General features: G+C 40.2%; 1 protein-coding gene and 1 pseudogene across 1 annotated transcript; one reads left to right on the top strand and one right to left on the bottom strand.

Moving 5' to 3' along the window:
* Positions 1-557: 557 nt before the first annotated feature.
* On the bottom strand, positions 558-3,077 carry LOC133041647 (guanine nucleotide-binding protein G(I)/G(S)/G(O) subunit gamma-5-like; annotated as a pseudogene).
* A 5,716-nt stretch (positions 3,078-8,793) lies between these two features.
* LOC133041645 (poly(rC)-binding protein 1-like) lies at positions 8,794-16,775 on the top strand. The gene is made up of 2 exons (XM_061122528.1): positions 8,794-8,824; positions 15,695-16,775. The coding sequence occupies exons 1-2, from the start codon at positions 8,794-8,796 to the stop codon at positions 16,420-16,422; spliced, it is 759 nt and encodes a 252-aa protein (XP_060978511.1). The 3' UTR covers positions 16,423-16,775.
* Positions 16,776-17,164: the final 389 nt, after the last annotated feature.

Here is a 17,164-nt window from a genome sequence, read left to right as displayed (position 1 = left end):
GGTATAGTAGATGTGGTTTAGTTAAATGGTTAATTTCTTAGGCTCTGAACCTAGGGTACTTGTGACCAAATATGCATTAAATGCATAGCTTAAGAATATTACTTCACTATTTTATCATTCAGTTTCCTCACATGTAAAATGAGGATTGATGTGGTAATTGCAGTAGTTTTATATATAGGGTTAGGGTTAGGGCTATTCTTCCAATATCCATCTTTATCATCTTATTTAACAAATAACTTTTGAAATCCTAAATATGTGCCAGGCAAAGGATTCTACATAAATTTGAGTGATATATGAGCAATGACTGTATTTGTTTCTTTTTTTATACTAAATATTTTATTGTATGCTGCCATCAGTGTATATAAAATAATTACCCTTGTGAAACAGAAAATTATGAATATTCAGAGAGGTAGACATTAAGGATTAACAAAAGTAGAAGTTTGTATAGTATGGCACTTTACAGAGAGGCTTTTGTGCAGGCTTCAAATTTAGCTTTCTTTTGAATAGTCATAGATTTATGAAAAGTGGTTTGGAAAACCTTGTAAAGATTCGTTTTTCTACAAAAAGGAACAGACTTTCTGGGGTCTTAAGGGATTTGTACTTGAAGATACTCCAGTCAGCAGCGGGTTGGTCATGTTGAGCATTTTGCAGATAGAACTGTTTAATATCTGCAGCTGCCTGGGAAACCTTCACCTGATTGGGCCCGGCCTCCAGCTAGAGCTGTTGAACCACTTTTTTCATAGCCTCGACACTGGATGACCAGACACGGCGCACTCAAAAGGAGGGCAGATCCGCGGGCAGTGGGCAGGTCTGCGGTGGGAGCGCTGGGCCAGTCTCCAGGGCGGGGCGAGGCGGGGCTCCGAACTTTGTCTCTTATATTTGTTTTTTGTGTGTGCTTGTCTGGAGGATAAGAAATAGATGAGGAAACAGTGGAAACAGTGTCAGATTTTATTTTTTTGGGCTCCAAAATCACTGCAAATGGTGATTGCAGCCATGAAATTAAAAGACGCTTACTCCTTGGAAGGAAAGTTATGACCAATCTAGATAGCATATTAAAAAGCAGAGACATTACTTTGCCAACAAAGCTCTGTCTAGTCAAGGCTATGGTTTTTCCAGTAGTCATGTATGGATGTGAGAGTTCGACGGTGAAGAAAGCTGAGCACCGAAGAATTGATGCTTTTGAACTGTGGTGTTGGAGAAGACTCTTGAGAGTCCCTTGGACTGCAAGGAGATCCAAGCAACCCATCCTAAAGGAGATCAGTCCTGGGTGTTCATTGGAAGGACTGATGCTGAAGCTGAAACCCCAATACTTTGGCCACTTCATGGGAGGAATTGACTCATTGGAAAAGACCCTGATGCTGGGAGGGATTGGGGGCAGGAGATGAGGGGACGACAGAGGATGAGATGGCATCACCGACTCGATGGGCATGAGTTTGAGTAAGTTCCGGGAGTTTGTGATGGACAGGGAGGCCTGGCGTGCTGTGATTCATGGGGTCGCAAAGAGTCGGACACGACTGAGTGGCTGAACTGAACTGAACTGAACTGAGGACAAGGCTCAGATAGTTATGGCAGTGGGGCTACAATATCTGAACCTTGCTCAGTGGACAAGTCTACTTCACAAAGTACATCTTTCATAAAATATGAATAATATTCAAAGTAGTGCCACTTCTCAACTTGACAAGGTAGTCACTTCAGTTGTTGACAACAAGAGAAAAATTGAAAAGGACCAGCAGGAAGGAAGAAGAATGAGACTGTAGCATATTTTAGGAGTGATAGTCCTTTCTCAAATATAGTTTGGTGCCCAAAAGTAAAGGTGAACTTCTGCCTCCTGAGATTTTCTTTATAGAGTATGGGAAAGCCCCCCGTTAAAAATGTGCCCTGAGCAACCCTTTCCATTGGCCAGCTATCCTAAACGTTGCCCTGCCTCCTTGATGAAGTGGTCTGACCTCTCTGACAAGAGTTCCCACAACCATCTCTTCACGCCTTGTTGGTTTAGTTTCGCATGATGGATGACATGACACACAGTCAGCAGGGCTGTTGATACCTGCTCTGTAAATGACTCTGGCATCATGCGGCCAAAGGCAAAGTGACCATCTCTCTGTTCTGGCTGAGCATTTTGACTTCAGGTTTTCAAGTATGGAAGCAAGTGATTTATGAGACACAAAAAAGCATAAGTGGCCTTCCACTCCTTTTGACAAGGAGAGACTTTCTGTATAAGCCCCAACCCATGCTTTCTTTGTCAGATAATGCTGCCCAGGAAGGAAGAGTGTAGCTTCCTTCCCCCACCATAAAAACCAAAAGGTGCTTGTTCTAGCCAATTTTGTGTGTATGAAGGCCTGACCAGTAGATGGGCCATTGGAGAGATTGCATGTGCTGTGTTGGTCTGAGCTGATAGCCGAGTCATTTTCATTCATCCTAGCTTATCAGTAGGTGCTGCAGGTAAATATCTTATCTGAAGAAGAACTGATATTGAGACTGGCATGAAATGGTGCCATGATTTAGATAAAACAGCTCTAGGTAATGCTATGTTCAGTGGCTTCTACTTTCAAGATACCCACTTTCCCCCTCAGTTCCTGACTGGTGGCTTAGAGACTGAGCATCCTTGTAAACCATCTGAGCTACAATAATACTTCACTTGTATGGCACCCTGAACAAAGTGAGGTTCAAAAGTGAGACTTGGGGCTATATTGAGAGTAGTGTCACAAATCATTCTGGTTTGTTCAGAATTGAGCAGTTTCCCAGGACATTGGCTTTTAGTACTAAAATCTAGACAGTCCCAAGGGACATAGTATTCCCAGTGCTAAAACCTGGACAGTCCTAGGGCAAAGTAGGAAAAGCTGACCACATTATTTGGAGGCAAGGACTTAGAAGGACTGTAGGATGGAGTGAAGAGTAGCATGATTCCTGACTGGAGTGAAGATATCACTAATTTTTTAAATGAATTGAATTTGAATTAGCGAGTAACAAGTCTCACTGACTGAATTGCCTCGAAATGGAATTGTTTCTGAGTTCGAATTAGAACTCCCCCTAGAAGCGGAAAGTGAGTTATCCCAGCAGGTCATATCAGTAGGAACCATGTCTTATGGGTAACCCCACAGTATTTGGGCCCATGTTGGGTACCTTGTAGCCACTGAATGCATCTTTAGAAATTGTCCAAAACTTTGATTCTATTTAAGCCTGTTTCTTGATGCTCTGACTCTCACATGTAGAGGTGGGAATGGTTTACATTTTCTTATTTGACATTTTCTTGTGGGAAAAAATGAAGAGGTGACTTAGATTTTTATAATCATTCATTATTGTCATTAGTTAAGGACAAGTACAAAACCATATAGGGTTTGAAAAATATTTTAGATGTATTTTTAGACTTGCAAGCCTTGTAAAACAAGGCAAATTCCAGAAACTATGCTTTTTTTTCCCCATCCTTAAGGAAGGGGGCATTCTTTCGAAGGTTACACAGTTGAAACTTTAGTGATTTATTTGGCCTGGATTCATCTAAATGTGACTTTGTAAAACAATGCTGACTGCTTGAGAAGCAACTTGAGATTTAAAATAAGCTTTTAAAAGGTCTCCTGGCCTTAAGAACAGGAAGTGACTTATCACTGAAAACAAACCTGCTTTAACTCCACAAGTTTGCTTTTTGTAAAAACAAACAAACAAAAAAACACCCGGGGGTGTATCAGTTCAGTTCAGTTCAGTCCCTCAGTCCTGCTGAACTCTTTGCGACCCCATGAGCCACAGCATGCCAGGCCTCCCTGTCCATCACCAACTCCCGGAGTTTACCCAAACTCATGTCCATTGAGTCGGTGATGCCATCTAACCATCTCATCCTCTGTCGTCCCTTTCTCCTCCTGCTTTCAATCTTTCCCAACATCAGGGTTTTTTCAAATGAGTATAAGTGGATCTAAACTTTAAAAATCTCTTCCTTGAGATTTAAAGAGACTAAGGGAGTTTTCTAAATAATTTTCACTGATCCCTTTTGCTTGTAAGTCAGTAGAAATGCCCTCTGAATGGAAATGCACAGATTTAAGGGCCAGATTCCCTCATGCTCTTTAACAAGTCCTTAAACTAGAATTTCTAAATGAGTGGGCTCATGAAGCATCATGATGCAGTGATTTATAGCAAGTCTCTGATCCCTGGAGTTCAAGTCCCAGTTCTGCTGTTCCTCAGCTCTGTGACTGGGCAAGGGACTTAATGCTTTTCTGTATCAGTTTCCTTGTCTGTAAAGTGAGGGTAACAGAAGTATTTTTCTCATAAGATTGTTATAAGGAAAAAATGAGTTAATATATATAAAGTACTTCAAGCAGTGCCTGGATAACATGTGCCATGGACACATTACCTACTAATATAGTATAAAAATATAGTACAATATAAAAATATAACAAATCTTTTGAAGGACCTGAGCTTTCAAGGGCTTCCCTGGTGGTTCAGTGGTAAAGATTCCACCTGCAATGTAGGAGGCACAGGAGATGTAAGATTGACCCCTGGGTTGGGAAGATCCTCTTGAGGAGGGCATGGCAACCCACTCCAGTATTCTAGCCTGGAGAATCCCATGGACAGAAGAGCTTGGTGGGCCATAGTCCTTGGGGTTGCAAATAGTTGGACACAACTGAAGCAACTTAGCAGGCATGCAAGAGCTCTCAAACCATTAAATGGGAATCTCTAAACTAGTGATTCTCAATCCTTGATGTATATCAGAATCACCTGGGATACTCTTTAAAAATTTACATGCCCAGGCTTTACACCAGGAAATTTAAATCAGGATGTCTGAGGTTGGAGTCCTGAAATCTGTACTTTAAAAAAATTTCTGGTGTGTGACTCCAATGCAGAGTGTTGAGAACACTTTCTCTACACTGGAGATTGAGAATCAGTGCTTTAGAGGGGCTTTGCATGTCATATGTCAAGATGGTGTTTGTTTAATTGTTTGATCTTATAACATTTTCATGATTCATTCATTATTCCTAAGGTGTGAGTAGGCCTATATTATTTTGTTGAAGGCTGTAATTTTCTTGATGCTAGGGTGTCCTCTGTTGCCATTCACACTCAAGTATCTAACACAGGACCAACATATGGTGATGGTGAGGGAGGCAGGAGTGGAAGAATAATTGATGATTTTTACCAACTGTCTTTAAGATCACAATAGTATTTTTAGGGGCTTCTCTGGCAGTCTAGTGGTTAGGACTTAGCTTCTAGTACATAGGATACCAGTTTGATCCCTGGTTGGGGAGCTAATATCTTGCATGCCTGTGGCCAAAAACAAAATCCAAACATAAAACAGAATCAATATTGTAACAAATTCAATAATGACTTAAAAATGGTCCACATCAAAAAAAAAAATTTTTTTTAAACAGTATTTTTAAAGTAAAGAAGACCAGTCAGGTGTGCTATGATTTGGATTAATTCGATACAGGGCTCGCCGTTGACCCAAATCATGCCATCCCAATCTTTGCTTTTTTGTGAGATTTTGTTCATTGTCTCATTATCTCTGTCAAGGGGTCTCCAAACCAGGTCACTCTGAAGCATTTTGTAAGTGAACTAGCACAGTCAAAGATTTGGTGAATGGTCTGACAAAAGCCTCTTGGGGTAAGAGTTTCAGACACTTTTTGATATCTTCATGATCTTCAGCTGGATGCTGAATTTCAATTTCCTCATCCAAAACAGGAGCACAATAATCTCTATCACACTGACTCTTATAAAACTCCAATAATACCATATATGCAAGTGTCATATAATACAAGTCCACGCTACTATTCTTTATCTGGACACTCCCACTTACTGCCTTCTAGGGTAGTTGAGAACAGAGAAGATATGGTTTTTATTTCATGGGCAAAATTTTGCTTACAGAGAAGAAAATATGCTAGAGGACTTCAGGTTCAATAATCTGGTGAATAATATCCACTTTCTATGTAAGTGGGCTTCCCTCATAATTCAGTTGGTAAAGAATCCTCCTGCAGTGCAGGAGACCTGGGTTCAATCCCTGGGATGGGAAGATCCCCTGGAGAAGGGAAAGGCTACCCACTCCAGTATTCTGGCCTGGAGAGTTCCAGTATATAGTCCAAGGAGTCACAAAGAGTTGAACATGACTGAAGGACTTTCACTTCACTTCATGTAAGTGGTAGAAATAAACCAGCACTGTGGTTCTCAGATGATCAAAACTATAACATTTCAATAATAAATGCCATGCACAGAGGAGGCCAGACAGTCCCAGCATTGCTGTTCCTGCTTATTTTTCCTGGAAAGTTGTCTCCATCAGTTTAGAGTATCTTGGTATAACTTTACATAGTCACTAAAGGCAGGGGTTGATGTGGAGATAGACAAACAAACAGATAGATAGACATGGAGAGAGACAGAAGGAGAGACAGAGAGAGAAAAAAAAAAAAAAAGCCTGAAAGCAAGAAATCCACACACCAATCCTGTGGTAGCCTAGCAATCAAGGCATTAGCAGCCAAAAAGCTTTTCTTGTGCAGGGGAGTTAATGGATTTATATTATTTGTGGTTATCTGGATTTCAGATTGACACCATAAATATTCAAACTCTGAACTCAGCTGGAAGCAGCCGCAACTGACTTTTCTGTGACCTAGCTGGAAACTTTAAATCAGCTGTCTCCTTGACTTTCAAGGGAATGACATGCTCCAAATCCATGAGATAGCATCTCCTTAGTGTTTTATTACCTCCAGAGGACCTCAGTTCAGTATGGTCTGTAACTACAGCCTCTCCTATGAATGCCAAGTCTGGTTAAGATTGCTAAATCATAAAGTACTCTGTACTGGAGTAGAGATGTCCTGGACTGGGGGTACAGACTGAGCTTATTTTACACAGTGCACTTGGCGAAATTGCATCCAGTGTAAACCCTACAACGCATCACTCATGGACTGACATGGATCTACATTCACAGCTCTCTCTGTTCAGCACATCTTGCGCCGTTAATTTCTTCTTCATTTTCTGTGTTTACTTGTCTCTGGGACATCGATTTATAGGGTTACTATGCGGGTTTGTTGCTGTTTAGTCACTAAGTCATGTCTGACACCTTTGTGACATGTGGACTGTAGCTCACTAGGCTCCTCCGTCTATGGGAATTCCCAGGCAAGAATACTGGAGTAAGTTGCCATTTCCTTCTCCAGGAGGTCTCCGCCCAGGGATGAAACCCACATCTCCTGATTGGCAGACAGATTCTTTATCACTGAGCCACAGGGACGCTCCACCATGCAGGTATGGAAGATGTTTTTGTCTCAGTACATTGTGAGTTGCTTCCAGTTCCTATGCTCCGTAGCCGGCAAAAGTGAGATGCTTCTCCATAAATGGAGCTTATATCTCTCTGGTTCACTTCAGAGGTGATGAGAGGATTTTGGTGCTAGGAGGATGGGGACAGTCCTCTTCATACCCACAATGTTTCAGGGGTTGGGGGGACCTTTCACTAGCAACAAGCTTCCTTTTGCCCCATTACAAATTGTGCTGAAGGTTTGACATTGCCAAATCCATCATAAGAATTGGGCCAGCTCCTTCTCTCTGTCAGCATAACAGATGTGGCAGCAGCCACAATGTCAATAAAGGTTATGTCCTGCTTCAGAGAAAAAGGGGCCAAAATACCAATTAAGTAATTGCTTGGGGGGAAAAAATCAAGCTATCCTTCTAGGCAGGCAATGGCATTATCAGGAAGCTTCCATATACGGGCTGCTCTCCCTTCCTTTCCCGGATGAGTTGAAAAGTGTTATCAGAGGAAGACTGCGGTTCCATTACCAAGAAAAAGGGCAAGACATGAACAATTGCAAATTGTGACTTCAGAGGTCCCATCTATCCAGTGTTTGAAAACCTACTGGGAGTCCTTATCCTTATAATTTGACCCAGACCATAATATATCCCAGATGTTATAACACTTCCTTTGTATATTTGATATAATGGAAGAGGGAAAAGGAAAAGAATCCATTAAGATGAAATCAGTACAATGCTCGACTTGGTTTCTATTTTGATATTATTAAATTCTTAATTTTACATGAGGCATCCTAATCTTTTTTGATGCTTAGGGCCTCTGAATGGCTTAATCATAGCCTGAGTAAAGAGTATTCCAAGGAAAAGGAAAAACCTGAGAAGGGAACTGCAAAAAGAACAGCACAGCTAGACTGAAGCCTAGAGGAGGGGAGTGGCAGGTAATGAAAGTGGGAAGGTAGGCAGGAGCAGACCATTGACCAAACACTTGAAGACAGCTTGGCTAGACTGCCATGCCAGAGTTCTGTAGTGATGAGACACCCTTGCGTGATTATTAATAGGAAAGTAGCAGGATCATGTTTGCATCTCAGACAAATCACTGACAACTGTTTAAAAGATGGGTTAGAGGAGGGCACGAACAGAGATGGGCTTCCCAGGTGCCGCTAGTGGGAAAGAACCTGCCTGCCAAGGCAGGGGACGTAGGAGACGCGGGTTCAATCCTTGGGTTGGGAAGATCCCCTGGAAAAGGAAATGGCAACTCCAGTCTTCTTGCCTGGAGAATCCCATGGACAGCGGAGCCTGGAGGGCCAGGATCCATGGGGACACAACAAGTTGGACACTACTGAAGCGACTTAGCATGCATGCAAGAATGGAGGCAAGTAAACAAGTTAAAAGGATGTTGAAATAGGCATGGCAAAATATAAGGAGGGTCTGAACCAGAGCATTAAAAGTAAAGATGGAAAGAAACAATATGTAAAGGTGAAATTAACTGAGATGGTGAGTGATTAGTTATGAGGACTAAGGAAGCAGGCTCCCTCAATGATAAAGTTGTCATTTCTTAGTCTGTGTGACTGGAGATATATGGCACCACCGATGAAGATGAAGAAAATTGTAAGAGGAGCAGGTTGGACAGAAAAGTATTAATTTAGATCTGAGCAGGTTCAGTTTGAATCTTTGATGAATAATATTGGTCCGAATTTCCCAAAATGCTCTAAATAGTTACCACCGTTGCCCGTTTATCATCACTGTTAGACATAAAGTTCCATTCCTATAGTAAAGTCACACTTTTGGAGTAAGATGTTACACTCAGTCTCTAGTCACATTTCAGAAGCAGGTATGTGTTTGTAATTCATGAGATAATACATTCCCATCTCTTCCCTTTGAATTCTAAACTGTTCTTTTTTTTTTTTTTCTTCTCTAAACCATTCTTAACTCAGAATTTCTGTTTAGCTTAATGCGACCTAGAGAAGCAGGATGCTAGGAGGAGTAGGAACACTCTGGAAAAGAGGTCATTAACACCAGATAATCAAAATCTGAAGAAAAATATCTCACTTGTAGATCAGCAGATTGATACAATACCAAGTATGAGTAACTTCTATGGAGAAATCCTAGTGTTGATTCTGTCGGCCATCTAAAATTATCTTGGATACAAAAAATGGACACCTGTTTAAGGCAAACAGTGCAGTGTTTTGACTCTATAATCAAACAGCAGAGTGTTGAGAGGCAGTTGGCCTCAGAGAGGACCAGAAACTGGGTTGTGAATTCCATCAGTTTCTCTCAATAGATATGTCTCTCTCATTTCTGTTTCTCTTTGTGTCCCTAATTCACTCTCTTATATGGGCTTTCTCTAAGAGCTGGAAATATTGTCCATTGGTAGATCCCAGGCTTTCAGTTAAAAACCCTTCCTTTCTAGAAGAACTGTTTCTCTTCCATAATTTCAATCTGAAGAAACCGGGGCTCAGTGGAGTGTTGTGATTGACTACCTCTAGTAAAATTACACATTTTGAAGAGTAAGTGAACAATATTTCCTTGCCCTGTCCAAAAGTGGTGCTATTCTCCAAAGAAAGGAGATATACCTACCAGATAAAGCAATAAATACATGCTATGCTGCTGTTGTAAAAATTATGCAAAAATGTCTGCATACCATGCCGTGCCTAAGTTTCACATAAGGGCAATGCGAGTTTATTATGCAAGCACTGAGCTAAGTCTCACTCTGAGAATATGCAGTTGGGCAGGAGTCATTACTGTGCTCGCTCCCTTTTCTGATTCATGACTTACTCCCTTGTGCTCCTAACACATCAAATGCGTGCATCTGGTAAATCACTTAATACACTGTCTTCTAATTATTATTTATGTACCTGTCTTCATCTGTAAACTGTGAACTCCTTAAGATCAGTGACTATCTTCATCAGTTTTGTATGCTCAGTTCCTGGTACATTATTTCAGTGGCATTCTTTCTCCTGCTAGAGAAGAAAAACTAAAAACTCACTATTTCTTAATTTGAAGTTCTTTTCCCAAGTAACAGAAGCAGCAAATCTTTCAAGCAATAATGTGGGGGGAAAAAACTGTACACTGCATTTCATACAACTATTGTTATTGAAAAGTAAGATTACTCCTGAAAGTCACAGCACTCTTCCCATAGCAACCTTTGAGAAATGTTTGCTGCTTGATTAGAAACATGGAATGGGAGAAAGGGAAGTAAGTGTTAGTCTTCTTGTATTTTTCATAATGAATAATAGTAATATTGATGTATGTAATGAGGATATTAATAAATTACCAGTACGCGGTATTGTGTTTGGAACTGTATAGTAGTCAAGAATTTATGCTGTGCTAACGACACATTTTTTTTCTCCCTAAACAGTATTGAAATTGTGAATCTCTTAACTAGTGTTCAGGGTGGAGTTGGTAAGTATGGAACATTAGCAAATGTACTGCCCTGCAGATCAAACATATGATTTTCTTTCTTACCAGCATTACCCCACCATTCACACAGCCAATCATTCACCAAAGACTGAAGGTACCTGCTAAATTCTAGCAATCTGACTTGACTTTTAACTATTTTTTGACATTACTGGTTCTTGCACATTTATACAGAGAGAAGAGAGTTTGAAGAAATTATAGGGCCTCTTCTGAGATAGTTGCAATATCTTAGTCTTGTTAAAGGAATCACACCCCTCTTTACTTCTTCCTCCAAAGCATTAGACACTAGAAAAGTAATTTGAATAGATCTATGAATTGGCTTCTGCTCCACGAAGGAGCTTGTCATATGCAAGAGCAACATTTAGGATGAAAAATCTAACCATATGTAGATTCCTAGTTTTGTTCCCAAAATAACTCCTGGTGTTGTTGGCTCTTTTTCCTCATCTCGTTACCATCTGGGGTTTGTGTATGTCTGTGTGTGCACAAGCGCGGGCAATAATACCTCCTCTCCACAATCTGCTTCTCCCACGCTTATATATCTCACTGAACCAGGAACGCAGAAAGGATTTCAGATAGAATGAAGAGGCCCAGTTTCTGCCTTCCTGCCCAAGATTTTACATGCAATTCATGCTTGCCTTAAAAAAAAAAAAAAAAAAAAAAAAAAATGTTGATCTGTAAACAGAGGCCAAGGAGACTGATAGCAATAGGAATTAATTTGCAAAAATCCAGGATGTATGTGAGGGCTTCCCTGGTGGTTCAGTGGTAAAGGAACCACCTGCCAATGCAGAGATGTAGGAGACCCAGGTTCAGTCCCTGGGTCAGAAAGATCCCCTGGAGAAGGGAATGGCAACCCGCTCCAGTATTCTTGCCTTGGGAATTTCATGGGTAGAGGAGCCTGGTGGGCTACAATCCGTGGAATTGCAAAGAGTCAGACGCAACTGAGTGTGCACACACACGGGATGTATGTGAATCCTTGATCTTAAGAAAATGTATGGAAGTGTTTAAGAGCTTGAGGGCTACAAACATTTTTGTATAAACTGAACAGCTGACTCAAACCATGGCCTGTTTCACTTTTGCTTTGTGAACTTATTTCAAATTTCTTTGGTTTAGAAATGACCAGGGCATTGAACTAATTAAAAAAATAATTTAATATGTAGGAATAAATCCTAGCCAAGCGGAGACCTTGTCAGCCAATTTCAACCTGGAGTGCAACCTTAGAACAGAATAGTAAATCTCCTATAATAGGGGTTTCCAGATCCAGTATATCATAGAATGCTTTGCATACTTGTCAGGAAGCACAGTTCACCTCACCAACTGCCCTCACAAACTTCCTGAAACATGAGGGGTTCAGTGTGTTAATGGGAAAACAAAAGTGCTGGGGAGAGAGAGGCTGGATTTAGGTATAGGCAATAAAGGGGAAGCAGGGCTTACCCTTGGGAAGCAAGAAGGAGCTAGGGATTCAGTGGAAGTGAAAAACGGAGGTAGAGGAGGATGAAACCAGAGACCACTCTGCCTTCCCCTCTTCCTCTTGTGAGGCAGATTGATGCACACAGGAAGCAGCTATTCCAGGCTTTGGTTCATTTATCCCAGAGAACAGGTCAAGGAGAGGACAAAGTGGCCATCATGCACATGAAGACTTGGAGGTGGATTACAGGAGGGGCTTGAGAGAGAGTCTTTATGTATTTCCTTTTTTTTTTTTTTTTTAATAAGGGAAGTCTGTTACTTTGAGTGAAAGATGCAAAATATCAGGCTCCCTGCTAGCTGGATATGCTGGTATGATATAAATCATTTTGCTTGGCTTTCTTATACCTGCTCAAAAATAACTCTATGTTGGCTGACGCTCATTGAACACCCTGCTGGACCACCTTTAGGAGATGGTGGAGTGGGAATGGCTGAAGAAATTTGGGATAATGAACTAAGAGAAATCCTCTGTGACCTTACATTTCTATGTGTAATGTTGAAAATTCCCAAGTCAAGTCTCAAATCTTGATTAAGACTGTGTACGTGTTAAAGAAGGGATAAAGAAAAGAGTAATTTGTGGATGAATTATTTTTAAAGACTTTCCTGATTTAGATAGTAAGGCATGGAAGAGAGGCAGGGAGAATGTGTGCTATCTGAGGCAGAAGAAATGGACATCTTTCATATCAGGTGATCTGATATATATATATATATATATATGTGTGTGTGTGTGTGTGTGTATATATATAAAGAATGAAGACAGTGTGACAAGAGTAAATGTTTTCTAATTCCATTCTAGTTCCGCTGATGAGCCACAATATGCAAAGTTCTTTTGTACATAATGCCTCATGTTACCAGGGTATAAGAAAGAATATCTTTCTTATTTTGACTTATCTCAAAAAAACAGACTGGTACCAGTCTTTTTCTTTTTCATTTTTTGGCCCTTCCATGCAGCATGTGGGATTTTAGTTCCCCAACAAGGGATTGAACCTGTGGTCCCTGCATTGAAAGTGTAGAGTCTTAACCACTGGACCTCCAGGGGAGTTCTGTGACCAGCCTTAATAGTTTAGGACAATGGATTCTGATTTCATAAGCCTATGTAATTATAATCAGATTATAAACATATGTACCTGAAATTTGTGCCAGAGTCATAAGAATGCAGGGGAATTTTCAGATTTGAGCGAGTTTGCAGGGATTTTCAGTCATACCAGTCATCATGTGACTAGCAAACATTAATTTCTGAGGAAGTCACTGAGATGAAATAGGCTTCAAAATCCACCCTATCATTCATTAGAATGTTATTTCTCCTTGGAAATTTTCAGTTCAAGGGAAAATGATGCATGGTCGCAGGGTAAAGAAAGCAAAATCAGATACCAATTGTTACTCCAAAGAGTGTTGTAGATGATTTCTGAAGTGTTTGGCCTATCACCAAGATTTCAAACTCATAGAGCAATGACAGGCTTTATTTTTTGGGGGGAAGTTCTCATTAATATTAACAGAGTGTAGCACAATAAATCCTGAAACTCACACTGAGCACATGATTTAGCTTTGACCGTAACCAAGAGATCACAAACACAGAGATTTATCTTCTTGATGGTTTAACCTCTTGATCAGAGGGTCTGCTATTGGATGGATGGGGATGCCAGGCCCCTTGCTCCACACAAGGTACAGAGTCAAATTAGACGTGGCTTTTCAGTCTTGAGGCCCTGCTCATCTTCTAAATGGCATATACATTTCCACATATTCTTCTACTGGTTTTGTCATTATTATTATCATTTTTTTTTTTTTTCTGAAGAATGCCAAACACTCAGGCTCAGAGAGAAAAGATATGAAGGATTATTTAGGGTAATCTGAAAAAGGAAGATTTTGTCCCATGCACTGTGTGTACATTTCATTCAATGATGACCTTTCTGGAATAAGAATAACTATTGTGATCACATGCCATTAAAACTAAATTAATAATTTTGTCCTTACTATGTAGTAGGCTCTGAGTCGGGAACTATAGTGAATATTGACACATTTCATGAGTTGTCTTCATGACAGCTTATGGCTTGTTGAATAGAAACACTTACAAGCATTAGGTAATATCCAATAATAAAGAATTTAAATAACCTTTCTAGACAACAGTAGCAATGTTATTAAAGGGCACCTATGATTAATTACTCAACAAATTGTACAGACAATAATTGCTGAGATGTTTCAGAGAAAGGAGAGATCCCTTTAGGCTAGGCTTGGAAGGAACATTGTTAAGGAAAAATATGGTTTAATTTAGTCTTGCCAGGATAGGAAGGATTTGGATAAGCAGAGAGGAATACCATGTGTTTTGGTTATCAACAGAAAGAGAAATAAATGATTCTTCCTCTCATACTTAACTACAGATATAGCTCTATGCTGTATATTTCCACCACAGTAATTTATGGAATAGATATTGTTATTCCCTTCAGACTTCCTTGGTGGCTCAGCGGTAAGGAAACCACCTGCAATGCAGGAGATGCAGGTTTGATTCCTGGGTCAGGAAGATCCTCTGGATGAGGCAACCCCCTCCAATACTTTTGCCTGGAGAATCCCATGGACTGAGGAACCTGTCAGGCTACCGTCTATAGAGTCACAGAGGGTCATACGCGATTGAAACAGCTGAGCGCAGCGCACATTCCCAACTAATAAAAAGGGAAACTGAAGCTCATGGAGGTGAATTACCCTGACTAAGATAGCTATGAGAAATAAGAGCATGAAATTTCACATTCCTCCATGAGATAGTAAAAGAGAACAATCTTACCTTTCCAGCTTGGAAAGGTAGAAAACTGACCAAAATATATGAAAAAACTTATTTAGTCACTGAACAATAGAATGCAGGACTGTGATCCCTAAGATGAGAAATAAATGAAGGAACCCCTGTTCTGTCCGAACTTACTACTTGGAGTTTCTAGGCCATAGGATAGAGTGAGAGAACCCAAACAGAACCTGATGGATGGTCTTGCAGGAAAACTAAAGTGATTGAAATTCTTGGAATAGAGTACCAGAGAAGAAAGATTTATAGGAAGACTTTTAGAAATATGCAGAGGAGTTCCTTTAAGTCATTGATTGAGTAACTGTCTGTGGACACATAAGAAAAAAAAAATATTCATGTATAGGCAAAGATTTCTGGCAAATAGTATGCTAAACATTTCCCAGAGCTTACAAAAAGTAAAGAATAGTTTGTACCTTTAAGATCCACAGTGGAAAGATCTTATAAAACTTGGTTCATTTGGCAAAGCACTAAAAAAATATAGTGTTTTTAGTGGGAGTAAATTAGTAGATTAAAGAATGTTCTTGCCCTCCTTAATTACATGTAGAAAAAAAGACTCAAAGGATCAAACAAATAATAACTTGACTACGTTGTAGAACAAAGTCTGAAACTATTTAAAGGAATAACAGCAATCCAGAACTTACAACACAAAATTTAACATGTCTTGATCCAAACAAGAATTACCAGGCATGTATATAAACAGGAAAATGTGTACAAGAAGACAATAAATCATTAAAAACAGACTCAGAAATGAGAGAGATAATGGAAATAGCAGTAAATGATATTAAAACAGCTTTCATACATATACTTCATCTAATAAATAATGTAAAGAAAAATATAAACAAATCAAAGAGATCCGCGAGAGTACCGGGGCCCAAGTCCAGGTGGCGGGGGATATGCTGCCCAACTCCACCGAGCGGGCCATCACCATTGCTGGCGTGCCGCAGTCTGTCACCGAGTGTGTCAAGCAGATCTGCCTGGTCATGCTGGAGACGCTCTCCCAGTCTCCGCAAGGGAGAGTCATGACCATTCCGTACCAGCCCATGCCGGCCAGCTCTCCAGTCATCTGCGCGGGCGGCCAAGATCGGTGCAGCGACGCTGCGGGCTACCCCCATGCCACCCATGACCTGGAGGGACCACCTCTAGATGCCTACTCGATTCAAGGACAACACACCATTTCTCCGCTCGATCTGGCCAAGCTGAACCAGGTGGCAAGACAACAGTCTCACTTTGCCATGATGCACGGCGGGACCGGATTCGTCGGAATTGACTCCAGCTCTCCAGAGGTGAAAGGCTATTGGGCAAGTTTGGATGCATCTACTCAAACCACCCATGAACTCACCATTCCAAATAACTTAATTGGCTGCATAATCGGGCGCCAAGGTGCCAACATTAATGAGATCCGCCAGATGTCCGGGGCCCAGATCAAAATTGCCAACCCAGTGGAAGGCTCTTCTGGTAGGCAGGTTACTATCACTGGTTCTGCTGCCAGTATTAGTCTGGCCCAATATCTAATCAATGTCAGGCTTTCTTCTGAGAAGGGCATGGGGTGCAGCTAGAACAGTGTAGGTTCTCTCATAACCCTTTCTGCTGTTTTCCCATGATCCAACTGTGTAATTTCTGGTCAGTGATTCCAGGTTTTAAATAATTTGTAAGTGTTCAGTTTCTCCACAACTTTATCATCCGCTAAGAATTTAAAAATCACATTCTCTGTTCAGCTGTTAATTCTGGGATCCATATTTAGTTTTATAAGCTTTTCCCTGTTTTTAGTTTTGTTTTGGGTTTTTGGCTCATGAATTTTATTTCTGTTTGTCGATAAGAAATGTAAGAGTGGAATGTTAATAAATTTCAGTTTAGTTCTGTAATGTCAAGAATTTAAGAATTAAAAAATGGATTGGTTAAAAAAAAAAGAAAAAAAGAAAAATATAAACATAAGAAAAAAACAAAAAATGTATAAAAATGGCCCAAATAGAAAACCTAGTAATAAAACATGTAATACTGAAATGAAAAATACACTAGATATAATTGTAGTTGACATTGCATAAGACATCATTGTAGACATTGCAGAAGAAAATGTCATTGAAAGTTAACACATTGCAAAAGAAACTGCCTAAAATGAGGGTCAGGAAGAAGATATCAAAAAATGAACAAAGCCTAATGATGGTATGACAATGTAAACTATCTAAAATAGATGTGACTGGAGCCCTAACACGAGAAGATAAAGACCAAAAAATGTGACAAAAATAATGGTTAGAAATTTTACAAAAGTTTGATGAAAACTGTAAGCCCATACATATCCAA

The sequence above is a fragment of the Dama dama genome, chromosome 20 (genome assembly GCF_033118175.1).
Source record: "Dama dama isolate Ldn47 chromosome 20, ASM3311817v1, whole genome shotgun sequence".
NCBI lineage: Eukaryota > Metazoa > Chordata > Mammalia > Artiodactyla > Cervidae > Dama > Dama dama.
The sequence above is the reverse complement of the archived record's forward strand: the minus strand, read 5'-3'. Positions and strand labels throughout refer to the sequence as shown.

Excerpts from the sequence above, each read along its gene's own strand:
- LOC133041645 (XM_061122528.1), top strand. The coding sequence starts at position 8,794 with ATGAAGATGAAGAAAATTGTAAGAGGAGCAG. Across the intron at positions 8,825-15,694 it reads GAAAATTGTAAGAGGAGCAG|AAAAATATAAACAAATCAAA; the intron begins GTTGGACAGAAA and ends AATAATGTAAAG.